The following is a 13,219-nucleotide window of genomic DNA, read 5'->3' as shown; positions in this document are numbered from 1 at the left end:
ATATAAAGCCATAGAAATATTGAACATAGTAAAAAATGAAACAATAACCCCACAGGGGCTTCTGGAAGTTCCTGACTTTGCATAATATTGTCTTTGAGCATGGATCCCCGCAGACCTGAACCCTCACATAAGTGGCATGCCAATTGTGTAATATTTCTGAAGGCAGATATGTGGGTCAAAATTTCCTGTTGTCATTGCTACTCAATGTGGAGAGCAGAAGCAGAATGAATTAACTGTTGCAAAGAAGCAAATCTGTTTGAACTGAAAAATTAGAATGTATTGACACACCCAATTTTGCTATGTTAAAGCTGGTGAAGGTGATATGTGTGTCACTCATGGATTTCTTCTACTGTAGTGACCAGATACAGCACAATGTCTTCAAGCCCAAAACCTACTGGCGTCATTCCTGAAGTGAATTTTTGTGGCATTTTACCTTGTCAGGAAACTTACTGCTGTCCAAGTCATCAAACAGTAAGAAAAGACCTAAATTATCAGAAGGTGAAGGCAAAGGAACATAGTAAGTTAAATCATGAATGGATGTTGCCACTACTTACGAGAAGGCAATTTCTGTGATTGTAGTGATTGTGAAAATGATTGCTGAGGATAGATCTCTCCATGTAGCTGTGTTCCTACACTTGCCCAATGACAATAATGTGGAGACAAAATTAGCACTTTGCTGAAATCTGTTCTCAGTTTCTCAGAAGTTTTATTTCTCCGTGAAAGATTATTTTTCAGTTTTTCTGTCTCTTTCTCAGGGAACATGAGGATTCTTTGAGAATTTCAGGGGGTGGGGGTATGGAGCTTACCTTACTGTTGCAAGGTGTTTAAAGGTGGTTTGTGTGTTTTTCTTTCTGTTAAACATTGCTCCAGCACTCTGCAGTCTCCCTGGCTGGCCCATCTGAAAAACAAAACAAAACAAACCACAAGAGGAGTTACCGGTACTCATGTTATCTTTCTCTGGGCTTTCACTGATGTGCTGGTGACCAGAACAGATAATGCTTTCAAACCAGCACTAGGGGCTGGTTGAATATATTTTGCTATATGAGGCAAATATGGTGAACCACACCCCATTCTATATCCTGGAAAGTGGCCAGACTGGTAGCTAAAACTTATTTCAAAACTGACAAAGGGGCAGTCTGCTCCCCCACTGTAGCTGAGAGCACCAGGCTAGCTTAGGACAGTATTCTTGAACTATGGATCTCCAGATGTTGTGGGGCTATAACTCGCCTGACCCCTGACTCCTGACTATTGGCTAAACTAACTGAGGATGATGGGAGTTGTAGTTCCCACAACAGTTGGGGACCCAAGGTTGAAGGACACTGGCCTACAGAGCACCCTGCAGGTCACATGACACACACAGCTCTGTTCTCTCCAGCACCTCCCCACCATGCAAGGTCTGAGGCCACCACCTCACTCTACTTAACAGTGAAGATGGCCTGGCTCATCCTGCCAGGGCTTGCTGCTGCACCCCACAACACCTAATCCGCTTTATACTTTTGTCAATAAAACAGAGTATTACAATGCAAACCGTATATTCCCTTTGCTTATTCTCTTCTCCAAATGGAATGGTCCTTGAGAAACTGAATATGACCTCTAGAGTGTGAAACAAGTCGCCTTTCATAAAGTGAACTGTCTTCAGAATAGAGCATCTGCAAGCGTCCTTCAAACCTGTGCTTGGAAAACTCACGCAGAAGCGCTTTTTGCTGTATTTGTTTTTGTCATATAATTGTTTCAGTTTGTGAAGGCCCTCTATTCTTCCCTCAGGAACGAAAAGGAAAGCACTGTCAGGAAAAAACTGGTTTGAGAAGCCTGACCTTGGAAATGACTGTAAAGTATTTTTTATTTCTTTTGAAAAATAAAGTTCCTCAAAACCCCTTTGGTTACTTTAAAATGTCTGTTGATCTAGTTTAGAGAAGTTATGCATATAGCTCATTGCCAGGACAGCTGGCACATCTTAGTTTCTGTCGTCCATTATGATTTCCTCCTATCAATAGTTTTGAGGAAATGCATTAGACCCACTTTGTGAATAATTATTCTGGGGATGTCACCCACAACTTGGTTCAATGGGTCATGTTCTCCTCCACCTCTTCCTTTTGCCTCCCGTTACCAGCAGGAATGGGGAAAAATTTGAATCAGTTTGCATTTAAAGGCAAACATACCTAATTTGCACTTTCTGAAACAATCCTTGGGGTTCCTTCATATAGAATCATAGAACTGTAGGGTTGGAAAAGACCTTGGGAGTCATCTAGTCCAACCCCCTCAAATGCAGGAATCCTGCCCACAGCCATGGCTGGATGGGCTCGAACCACCAACCATCTGATTAACAGCCATCCACACTGATCCATTGCTCCACTAAGTCCCATGCTTTTTTTCTGACATGATTTGCACATGTGTTTTTGAAATGGTAACCTCTTAAAGCGGTTAGTGTACCACATTGTTGTTTTCACATGTGGTGTAATTTGGATGAAATTGTGTGTGTATCAGAGTTACAATTCCAGAGGACTCTTCAAAGTTAATATGTCGTCTGAAAGCTTGACTTTTGCTTTATGCGAAAACTGTAAGGCAAAGTCACTACCCTTAATAGGGCCTTTCACTGGGGTGCCAGGGTGAGGGCAGAGGGCAAAGGCAGCTAATGGAATGGGGAGCCAGTTGTAACAAAAAGTTTTCATATAAACTTTTCATTATTATTGTGTGTGCATTTTTTAAAAAAGTTTCTTCATGCCAAGTGTCTATGTTCACGAAAACAATTCTTCTTCCTTTCAGGGACTGACACATCAATCATCTCTATGCAGATCTTAGAGACACAACAAAAAATAGATCACCGCTATTGTCGCAAAAACCTGCAGTGTGGGTGGGTAAAATTGTTTCCTTACATCTCTTTGTTGAATGCAACACAGAGCCTCAATATGTTAAGTTGAGCCAAGGATTTTGCTGCTGCAGGCGGGCCACTGTGAAAAACCAGTAGGGATGGAGGAGAAATTTTATTCAGCATGCACTTAAAGCTGAATCCAACAAATTCATACTTTCTGAAACACAAAACAAAACAAAAAATTCTTTCCAGTAGCACCTTAGAGACCAACTAAGTTTGTTCTTGGTATGAGCTTTCGTGTGCATGCACACTTCTTCAGATACACTGCTATCAGTGTATCTGCTATCAGTGTATCTGCTATCAGTGTATCTGAACAGTGTATTCGTGTGCATGCACACTTTTTCAGATACACTGCTATTCTGAAACACAGCTATCCTTTAGCAATCGCACTTAATCTGAATTTTGCGATGAAGTTTTCGCGGCAGCCAATATTTTCAGAATTTCATATATTAGGAGAAAATGCTTGCAAAAATGGGTACATCAATCAAAACTACATATAAAAATGTATTTATTAAGTGAAATTTGCACTAGAATGCAGATGAGTTTTCATGAGGATTTTTTTTAAATTGCAAGTTGCTGTGAAATGGGGAAAAGTGAAAGTTCAGATTGGAAAAGATGAGAAACTGGGAAAACGGAACTTTGAATCCCTAGCTGTCAGTTGGTCTGACCATAATTTATAGTTAACTCAACAGAGATTAGCTATCTGGAGAGGGCAATTCTATACCTGGGAGTAAAGTGCCATTGAATTCAATGAGACTTACTTCTGAGTAGACATATGTAAGGTGATAGTGTCATGCCTCCACAATTAATGGTGCAAATATTTTCATCTAAGAAAAAAATTGATACTGCACACTTAGGAAACTGATATTGTGAAATCACCCTGTGATCTTTGGATGAAGGGCAGTATACAAATTTAATAAATAAAAATGATGATAATGATAATCACCATCACCATCTGCACATGGGGGTGCAGAATCTTCAGAAAGGCAAGATTTTCTAAATTTTGTTTTTGCTTTTAGTTCACATCCTAGCCAATTCATGCTCCTGTCATTTATTTCAGCTGTTTTTAATACTGAATTTTAAAGTGTTGTAACTCACCCCAGGACCTGCTGCTGAAGGTTGGATCATAATTTGCAAGAGGATGGCTGATTATTTTACCTGTTGCTCACTGCTGCTCTCCATTTAAAAAGCAGGCTACCTTGCTATTCTGTGCAGTGCTGGTGATTGTCTCAAAGTGCCTCCCACTGAAATTGTTGCCCAATGAAATTGTTGTTCGTTGCTATTTCCCATTAGAATAGTTGATAAGGTTGCTTAAGGCTGTACTTTGCAGTCTCCAGTTCATATAACTGATTGGCTTGGTACTTGACGTTGTTTTCACTTTTATTGATATTTGTCTAGAATTTCAAAATGCCATTGTCACTATTTATTATTTTAGGTCTGGAAATTATAGTTACATTGTTCCCATTAACAAACACACACCTGTCATGGTGAAAATCTCTCTGGAAATCAAGTAAGTACACAGACAGATTTTGCTATAGATAAACTTTTTTTCTTTTTCTTTTACCTTATCTGTTATTATGTATATGGTATGAATGAAGAGGGACCCAGGTGGCACTGTGGGTTAAACCACAGAGCCTAGGGCTTGCAGATCAGAAGGTCAGCGGTTCGAATCCCTGCCACTGGGTGAGCTCCCGTTGCTCGGTCCCAGCTCCTGCCCACCTAGCAGTTCGAAAGCACGTCAAAGTGCAAGTAGATAAATAGGTACCACCCCAGCAAGAAGGTAAACAGCGTTTCCGTGCGCTGCTCTGGTTCGCCAGAAGTGGCTTTGTCATGCTGGCCACATGACCCGGAAGCTGTCTGCAGACAAACGCTGGCTCCCTCGGCCTATAGAGCGAGATGAGTGCCGCAACCCCAGAGACGGACACGACTGGACCTGATGGTCAGGGGTCCCTTTACCTTTACCTTTATGAATGAAGATTGCGCCCTGATCTTAACAGATCCTAAGGAAACTGAAAGGATGAGAAAGCACAAACTGAAATTTACGAATGTCCTTTAATTCTGCTGGAACCCTCAGTTGGCCTTAATGGAGCTGGGTTGCATCCTTAGAGCCGATTCATGTGTTGCACTTGGCTGCTGATGTTTACAGTGGAGACCCAGTGAGTGCAATGCAATGTATGCCGAAGGAACTTGTGCAGTGTCCTAGGTCAGGCACGTCCAACAGGTAGATCGTGATCTACCGGTAGATCACTGGACGTCTGTGGTAGAAGCTGAGTGTACTGGCCGTTGAATCTAACTTCAGCTCAGCACTGATGATGGGACAGCATCTTCCACTGAACCTGTGAGCAGCTGACTAATATAGGAGGTCCTCCAACACCTCCCCTATGCTCCCTATCCTCCAGCAATCCACCAGCCTAGGCAGCTGCTTCACTCTGTCTAATGGTGGGACTGGCCCTGAAAGTGATTTGCACTATTGATATGAGTTACCCCCTGCTATGCTATGGTGCTCCTGGAATTAGATCATTCACTTGATCTGCGAAATGGGAATGAAAGCAGTCATATATGAACTGGCCCATAAAATTTAAACTCAACATTTCCAAATCACTATGATCCCATTTCCATGTCTGTACACTGTCTTTTGAGCAGCTGTAGTGTTAGAATTAGCATTAATTTTCAGTGGAATTCTGTCTCCCAGTATGGAGCTACACATTTGCCTTGGGTGCTTTGCTTGTTAAGCTCCATTGGTCTTATTTTGTATATTTTTTTAAAGCAGTACTATAGAATCTTGCAGCTTCTAATATTATCCTTGTTCCTTGAAGTACAACGGAACCACTCATTATCTTTCAATGCAAAATCACCTTTGGAAAGTCTTGCTTTCGTCTTCCACAACAAACCCGTCAGAAGAGGGAACCCTATCCAGAAACTACACAGGTACTTAGTTCTGTTGTCTCTTCCATACAAGGAGTTTTATCTACTTCATCTGTCAGTTAAAAAACAACTAAAAGGAAGCACTGCCCACTGCTGTTATATTTTCTGGGACCTAGGGAGGCTCCAGTTCTTCAAAATAATACAACAAAGGCTTGCAAACAAGCAAGATGTGTTTCCCTTGAGTTAGGACAAAGTACTAATTCTCATTCTGACCTTGGCAAACCCCAGAATGGCCATAGCCTTAGAAACTCTAGCTTTCCCATATGTGTAATAGGAATGTCAGAGAATTCTGACGAAAATGGGAAAGGAAGTGGAAATTACTGCAGTTTGCGTATTTGTCTGTGGTCAATGAAATGAGTGCAACTGGTATTCAATCACGTTGCTGTTGTTCTCGATGTACACAGATGATATGTAATTAATGGCTTTTTTTTACGTGGTGGTGATGTTTCCGTTACGTTGAAATGAATGTAAGTTATGTAAATTGCTATCTAAGTTATGTGTGCTAACCATAACTTATGTAACTTACGTGAAATAGTAGACAGCAAGACAAATAATATATTATTTGGTGAAAACTGAACTGCAGCTGAATGGAAACAGTGCTGCTTGAAATGACTACATGTCCAGACGGAAATGGTTGCCCTCTTATTTCCCTAATGTGCATTTGCAGCAATAGACATCCATGCAAGTTTCATTCCCTATCATCTCTCTCTCTTATTTGGTTATACAGGGATTCCATCATATTTGGTATCTTCCTGTAAGCTCGTTCCATGACAGTGCTTACCATTTTCGTGTTGCTGCTCCAGTAAGTCTTATTTTTTTTATTGAAAAAAAAGACTAAAAAAGAACAAAACATTTAGCTATGATTATTAGATCTATCTCAATATTACTTTATTTATTGTTTTGTCCCACCAGGATCTTGCAGACTGTTCAACGGATCCTAACTACGCTGGGATATTTTTCACTGATTACTTCTTCTATTTCTATCGGAACTGCATCTGAAAGGATGGCTTTAAGGCTCCCTGAAAAAAATGGGGGTGGGGAAATCTTTAGCGCTGCTGAGAGCTTGTTTGCCACATTAATTCTTCCTGGCAAACACTTAATGAACTTTATGTTTTATGCCCTTGTTTTGGGAATATCAAATGGGAGTAAATAAAACTGAAGCATTTTGTTGTTTTGTGAGGTCTTCATAGAAGCTGCTAGTAAAACTGTGTGATTGCTGACGATTCAAAGGCGAGCACATGAGCCGACTTCAGTTTAAGCTGATTTCCCGCAGTAAGACACAATTGGCTTAAATCCAACTATCTGTCTGATCTAGTTTGTGGACTGGGCTGTAATCATTCATTTTAATGGTGCAATAGAGTAACAGAGTAATTGGACGGAAACAATCTTATTTTGCAGAGCCTCTCGGCATGTTTAACTGCCCCCCTAACCAAAGGAAAAAACAATTGGATTTCTAATGGGATTTGTGCCCCATACACAATATTGTGCTCTTGCAACCCACGCTAATCAATTGGAGGGCAACGGGGAAGCCTACCATGTTAACCAAATGGCTTTTTCTTATGTCACCTATAAATGTGCTTTGCATGAATGTATCATGAGCTGATGCTGTTACAGGCCTCTCCCAATAGTATAGGCACCCTCCCCCTTACATGCGGGACTACACACGCACATGTGGTGCTGGGAAATAAATAAATAATTCAATTCAAACCTGGAAATGGCAGGAGAGAGCTGGTGAGCCCTCGTGGCTTGCAAGGAGACCCTCCCTGGAGCCTGAAGAGGATGTCACTGAGAGTGGAGCAACCCCTGAAGAGTCTGGAGGCACAGTGGGGCTTTGTTTAGGCTGCTCAGCCTCCCCACCTAACAGCTGATGTGCGGGGCAGCATGGCAGCTACAGTCACTTTCCCACGCCACCTCCAGCCTCCAGCCAGCCCCAGAGCATCAATTCTAGGTCTTCAATTGTTAGATACAGTGTTTTTGGTCTAGACTGGAGAGAGAACAGCAGAGAGGGTATTTAGATGAAGCTCCCCACTTACGTGATTTTCACTTATGTGCACGGGGATCCAGAGCGTAACTTCTGTGTAAGTGGAGAGGGGGGGATGTCTGTGCAATCACAATACTCATATCTAAATATGAATGTTTAGATAGGCCAGAGTAATTTTACATGGGCAACCAGGCCATGGCAGTGCAAATGATGCATGTATAGCCCATGTTAAAAAAAACACAATATTTTTTGTGGGTGCTGAAAGCCTAATCTATATCTACAAAACAAAACATTTGATAGTACAGTACTGGGTGAAAGGGTCCTGTTTTGTGTTGTGTCCTCTATGGAAACATTTTCTACAGAATCTGAGCTCTGCACAGGTTTTGGCAATTTTAGCGGTTTGTGACTATGAGGGTTCTACACACCTTGTTGTTGGGGTTCTTAGTGCAGGCCTGCAGCAGGGTTTATTTCTAGGGCAGGGAAAGATGGATTATGCTTGAGGGGACAGCGCACAGTTAATTCACTCTGTATGAATAAAACACAATCGTGACCCACTTTATTCCCAGTTACTAGTTACTAGACAATTGACAGAGTTGCAGAAACGTATATATCTACACACACAAACGCACACACAAAGTAAATCAATGTGGGGTAAAAATTACAGCCTTTTATTTCTCTCTGGCTTAAATCCAGGGAGCATGCATGTCTCCCAACAGTTGGCTATAGTTTCCGTTTGTTGAGAAGGAGCAGCAATGAAATTGCATTCACTTTCACAAGGTCATCTTTGTATTTTACATAGTGAATTCACATCATACATGTAAAGCACATTTAATGCACATTTAAAACACAAGGCCTCCTGCAAAGAATCCTGGGAACTGTAGTTTTTAAGGGAGCTGGGAATTATAGCTCTGTGATTGGTGAATTACAGTTCCCAGGATTACTGAGGGAGGGGGGGTAGCTATGTGCTTTAGATGTGCTTTACAAAATCCATATACCACTTCATTGTGAAAAAACCTTTGGTGCCCAAACAAGCAAGCAGCATTTTTGATCCTGTTGGCAAGGACCCACTGCCAACCTGTCCCTAGTGTGCTCTAGACCACATGAAGTCTGTTTCCTGCTCTCTGTTTGCCCCCTGGAAGATGAAAAATTATAAGGGCTCAAGCTGAAAGCATCATTAAATGTTAATCTGCCAGGGCCGGCGAGGTCAGTTTGTGTTGCTGAATGTAGCGACAGATGGAGAGTCCTCTGTGAAATAATGCAGCTTTGCCAAAAGCTGTCAGTACATGAGCTGTCTGTCATCCTGCACATGTTCTCACCATGCGCCCTATAAACAGGGAATGTGAGCTGGATGGGGAAGCTCACAAAGAGATCACCAGCGGATCTAGACTGTCTCATTACGGAGCTTCTAACTATGGAAAAACTTGCTCTTGGTAGCCTGGAGGTGGCGGGGACAGAGATAAAAGAAGACAGATGCAGGAACACATGTTTCCCATTTCTTTCTTTTAAACCCCCCTCCCCATAAAAATAAATATTAAACATGTATTAATCTATATTTAAACTTCAGGGTAAGTTTAATTTAGGATAAACTTTCCACATTCGTTCTCAACAAATCTGTGGTGCATGTTTTAGTCATATCCTTTTTGCAGACAGGCAACTAAGGTTGGGAGCTTTGTCCAGGGTTATTGGTGGAATGAAGTCTTCTCAGAGGACTCCGCTGTAAAATATATGGCACAGGATGGTGATGGAGGTAAGAACATAAGAGCCCTGCAAGCAGGACTAGAGGGAAGCAGCACTCTCTCTGCTTGTGATTGCCAGCAACTGGCGTTCAGATGCATCCCACTTTCAGCAGTGGATGTAGAACATAGATATCCCTGCTGGTAGCCTTTGTGGGCTTTATCTTCCATGGACTGAGTCATCCAAGTCGGTGGATCTACATCTTATATTAGACAATAGTTTGACTATGTGTTGAGTAAAGAAGTGCTTTCCTTGGTCTATCCTGAATCTTCCAACGTTCAGCTTCATTGGGTGGTCCTAAGTTCTCCCAAGTGCTTCTTGGGAGAAAAGCAATGACAAACTTAGACAGCATCTTAAAAAGCAGAGACCTTGCTGACAAAGGTCCGTATAGTTAAAGCTATGGTTTTCCCAGTTGTGATGTATGGAAGTGAGAGCTGGACCATAAAGAAGGCTGATTGATGCTTTTGAATTATCGTGCTGGAGGAGACTTGAGAGTCCCATGGACTGCAAGAAGATCAAACCTATCCATTCTTAAGGAAATAAGCCCTGAGTGCTCACTGGAAGGACAGATCCTGAAGCTGAGGCTCCAATACTTTGGCCACCTCATGAGAAGAAAAGACTCCCTAGAAAAGACCTTGATGTTGGGAAAGATTGAGGGCACAAGGGGACGACAGAGGACGAGATGGTTGGAGAGTGTTCTCAAAGCTACCAACATGAGTTTGACCAAACTGCGGGAGGCAGTGGAAGACAGGAGTGCCTGGCATGCTCTGGTCCATGAGGTCACAAAGAATTGGACATGACTAAATGACTAAACGTGGGAGGCAGTGAAGGATAGGCGTGCCTGGCGTGCTCTGGTCCATGGGGTCACGAAGAGTCGGACATGACTGAACAACAACAAAAATGACTAAACAACAACAAGAAGAAGTTCTAATATTATGAGAGCAGGAGAACTTCTCCCTATCTATGCACTTTCTTTACACCGTGTATACTTTGAGTCACCTCTATCATACTCCCCCTTACTTGCCTTTTTTCCAAAGAGAGAGAGGGGGGGGGGGGAGAGAGAGAGCCCCATGTGACATCCCCATATTTGTGTAGCTGTCTCTTGCTCACAATTTGGCTAAAAGAGACTGAGCTACAAATCAGGAGTTGCCTGGTTCAAATCTTGCCTCTGCCAAGAGTGCAAAAGAGATTGGAATAGCTCAGCTAGTAAAACATGAGACTCTTAATCTCAGGGTCATGGGTTCAAGCCCCGTGTTGAGCATAAGATTCCTGCATGGCAGGGGGTTGGGCTAGATGACCCTTGTGTTCCTTCCAACTCTGCAATTCTAGGACTCCATTCTAATAGGCACATTGAATTTCTTCTGACTATTTTGCCATAAATCTGCCACTGTGCTTCATTACCGGCATTTATTTTTCACTAGATTGGGTTGGGTTGGGTGTGCCCGCCATCCTGTTCTTGAACTAAAACAATTTTTCTCAAGAACCACTTAACCAGACTCAAGGAGCCTTTTTCTTTAAAAAGTGCTTGCATGAGGAGTAGGTCATGCACAGTTAAATGCATAAATATTTCAAGCTGATGGAGCCTAAGCAGCAGTTGTGCAGGAGTGAAAGAGCACAGCAATTACAAACGTTAAGTGGCAGTTGTTGTAGTGCCACATTACATATGACGCAACAGTACAACTGAAGCTTCACATAGCCTCTGTCGGTTGAATGCTACACACACAACAGCGAGAAGAGCTTGCAGTCTGTGTGTAATATGCATGTTTGTGTTCTGTTATTTTCTCTGTTAATTCATGCTCTCCAGGGTTTCACAAATGAAAAGACTTTCAACACTCCAATGCCAAGGATCACATCAAGAATTCTAACGCAGGGTTGCCAAATTTCAAGAAGTGAAAATCCAGACACAAAAAGTGTTGTCCGAGCTGCTCACACCAGAGCCTGAACAAGAGCCGTCCGGGCACATAAAAAAAAACAACCCCAAATCCAGGACATTGGCTTTAAATTGTAAAATTCTCCTCAGAGGGGCACATAGGACCAACAAAAGAGGACATTTTCAGGAATTCCTGGACATATGGCAACCCTATATCTGCCATCTCCATTATTATATAGATAGGTTGTTGAAGATTTGCCGCTGCCTGCCGTATTCATTGGTGGCTCTGGTGACCCTGCCCACCACTGATTTAGAAGAGTTTGGATTTGATATCCCGCTTTATCACTACCCGGAGGAGTCTCAAAGCAGCTAACATTCTCCTTTCCCTTCCTCCCCCACAACAAACACTCTGTGAGGTGAGTGGGGCTGAGAGACTTCAGAGAAGTGTGACTAGCCCAAGGTCACCCAGCAGCTGCATGAGGAGGAGCGGAGACGCAAACCCGGTTCACCAGATTACGCGTCTACCGCTCTTAACCACTACACCACACTGGCTCAAACAATTTATTCCTCTTTTGGGTTAAAGTTCAACCACCGAAGATGTGCTTGGTGAGGGGATTATCATATAATTACATTATTGACAGTTCAAAATATAGGACAGCAGCTGCAGTTTTTGAAGTGGCTGGCTGTGTGCCATATGTCACCGTAGGCTGCAATCCTATTCCAAGGTGTGCCTAGGCTCCCTTGTGCCCTTGGCAAGGAGATGTGGGCCACTCTGAGTATTGGAAGAATTGCCTGAGGACTGCACAGGTGGGTTACTAGCCACTCTGAGCCAGATTGGAGAGGTGATTTTTGTGGCCCCTTGACCAACCTAGGGACACCCCTGATCCTATACCAACTTACCTTGGAGCTATCTGAGACATCTATAAATTGGACATGGGTGGCGCTATGGTTTAAACCACTGAGCCTCTTGGGCTTGCCGATCGAAAGGTCAGCAGTTCGAATCCCTGCAACAGGGTGAGCTCCCATTGCTCTGTCCCAGCTCCTGACAACCTAGCAGTTTGAAAGCACGCCAGTAGGTGCCATTAAATAGGTACCGTTTTGGCAGGAAGGTAAATGGCATTTCTGTGTGTTCTGGTTTCCGTCACGGTGTCCCATCCCACCACAAGCAGTTTAGTCATGCTGGCCACATGAACCGGAAAGCTGTCTGTGGACAAACACCGGCTCCTTTGCCCTGAAAGCGAGATGAGCACCACAACCCTACAGTCGCCTTTGACTGGACATAACCGTCCAGGAGTCCTTTACCCTTTACCTTACCATTTTTTACACATAGATATTCATGCACACTTAGAAGTAAGATCAGCCCTCTCCACCATCTGAGTTCTAGCTTCTAGAGACCCTGGGGAGGAAGCTAAATCTTGAAGAATGGGTACTCTAGCATTTTACACTAACTGCTTTCTTGATCATGGGACCCACGATTGGTCTCGTCCTCTCAACCTGCTGGAGCCTGTGTTCACATACAGGGGAAGTTCCTAACTCACTGAGGGTTCGAGATCCATCCCAACTGCACTCCATCAATAAATGAGAAAATAATTTGCATTTTAAAGTTATAAAATGTCAGAGAAATTTTCAGTTAAATTCTCATAGGTGGGATGCAGGCTTTGTAGAGAGGATTGAATGGCGGCCAAGAGTCTGAAGCTCAGTCCAGACTAGTTAGAGGGGCTCGTCGTATGAAACAGGCAAAATGACACTTCATCTGGGATTTTATTGTAACAGCTTCAGATGGTGTTAGGAATGTGTAAGCATTTGATTATCATGAAAATTCTTACAAAAACACAAGTGA

The 13,219-nt window shown here is 42.7% G+C and overlaps 1 protein-coding gene across 2 annotated transcripts in view; it reads left to right on the top strand.

Moving 5' to 3' along the window:
• MYRFL (myelin regulatory factor like) overlaps positions 1-6,964 on the top strand; it is a 33,917-nt gene extending 26,953 nt beyond the window's left edge. Inside the window, exons 19-25 of one of the 2 annotated variants that reach the window (XM_033162844.1) lie at positions 356-517; positions 1,765-1,827; positions 2,764-2,851; positions 4,305-4,379; positions 5,686-5,797; positions 6,522-6,596; positions 6,707-6,964. In XM_033162844.1, the coding sequence (XP_033018735.1) occupies positions 356-517; positions 1,765-1,827; positions 2,764-2,851; positions 4,305-4,379; positions 5,686-5,797; positions 6,522-6,596; positions 6,707-6,793 (662 nt within the window). In that variant the 3' untranslated portion in view covers positions 6,794-6,964. Of the gene's footprint in view, positions 1-355; positions 518-1,764; positions 1,828-2,763; positions 2,852-4,304; positions 4,380-5,657; positions 5,798-6,521; positions 6,597-6,706 lie in introns of those variants that run through there. The other variant, XM_033162845.1, reaches the window with a different exon arrangement.
• Positions 6,965-13,219: the final 6,255 nt, after the last annotated feature.

This window comes from Lacerta agilis, chromosome 10 (genome assembly GCF_009819535.1).
Source record: "Lacerta agilis isolate rLacAgi1 chromosome 10, rLacAgi1.pri, whole genome shotgun sequence".
Classification (NCBI taxonomy): Eukaryota; Metazoa; Chordata; class Lepidosauria; order Squamata; family Lacertidae; genus Lacerta; species Lacerta agilis.
The sequence above is the reverse complement of the archived record's forward strand: the minus strand, read 5'-3'. Positions and strand labels throughout refer to the sequence as shown.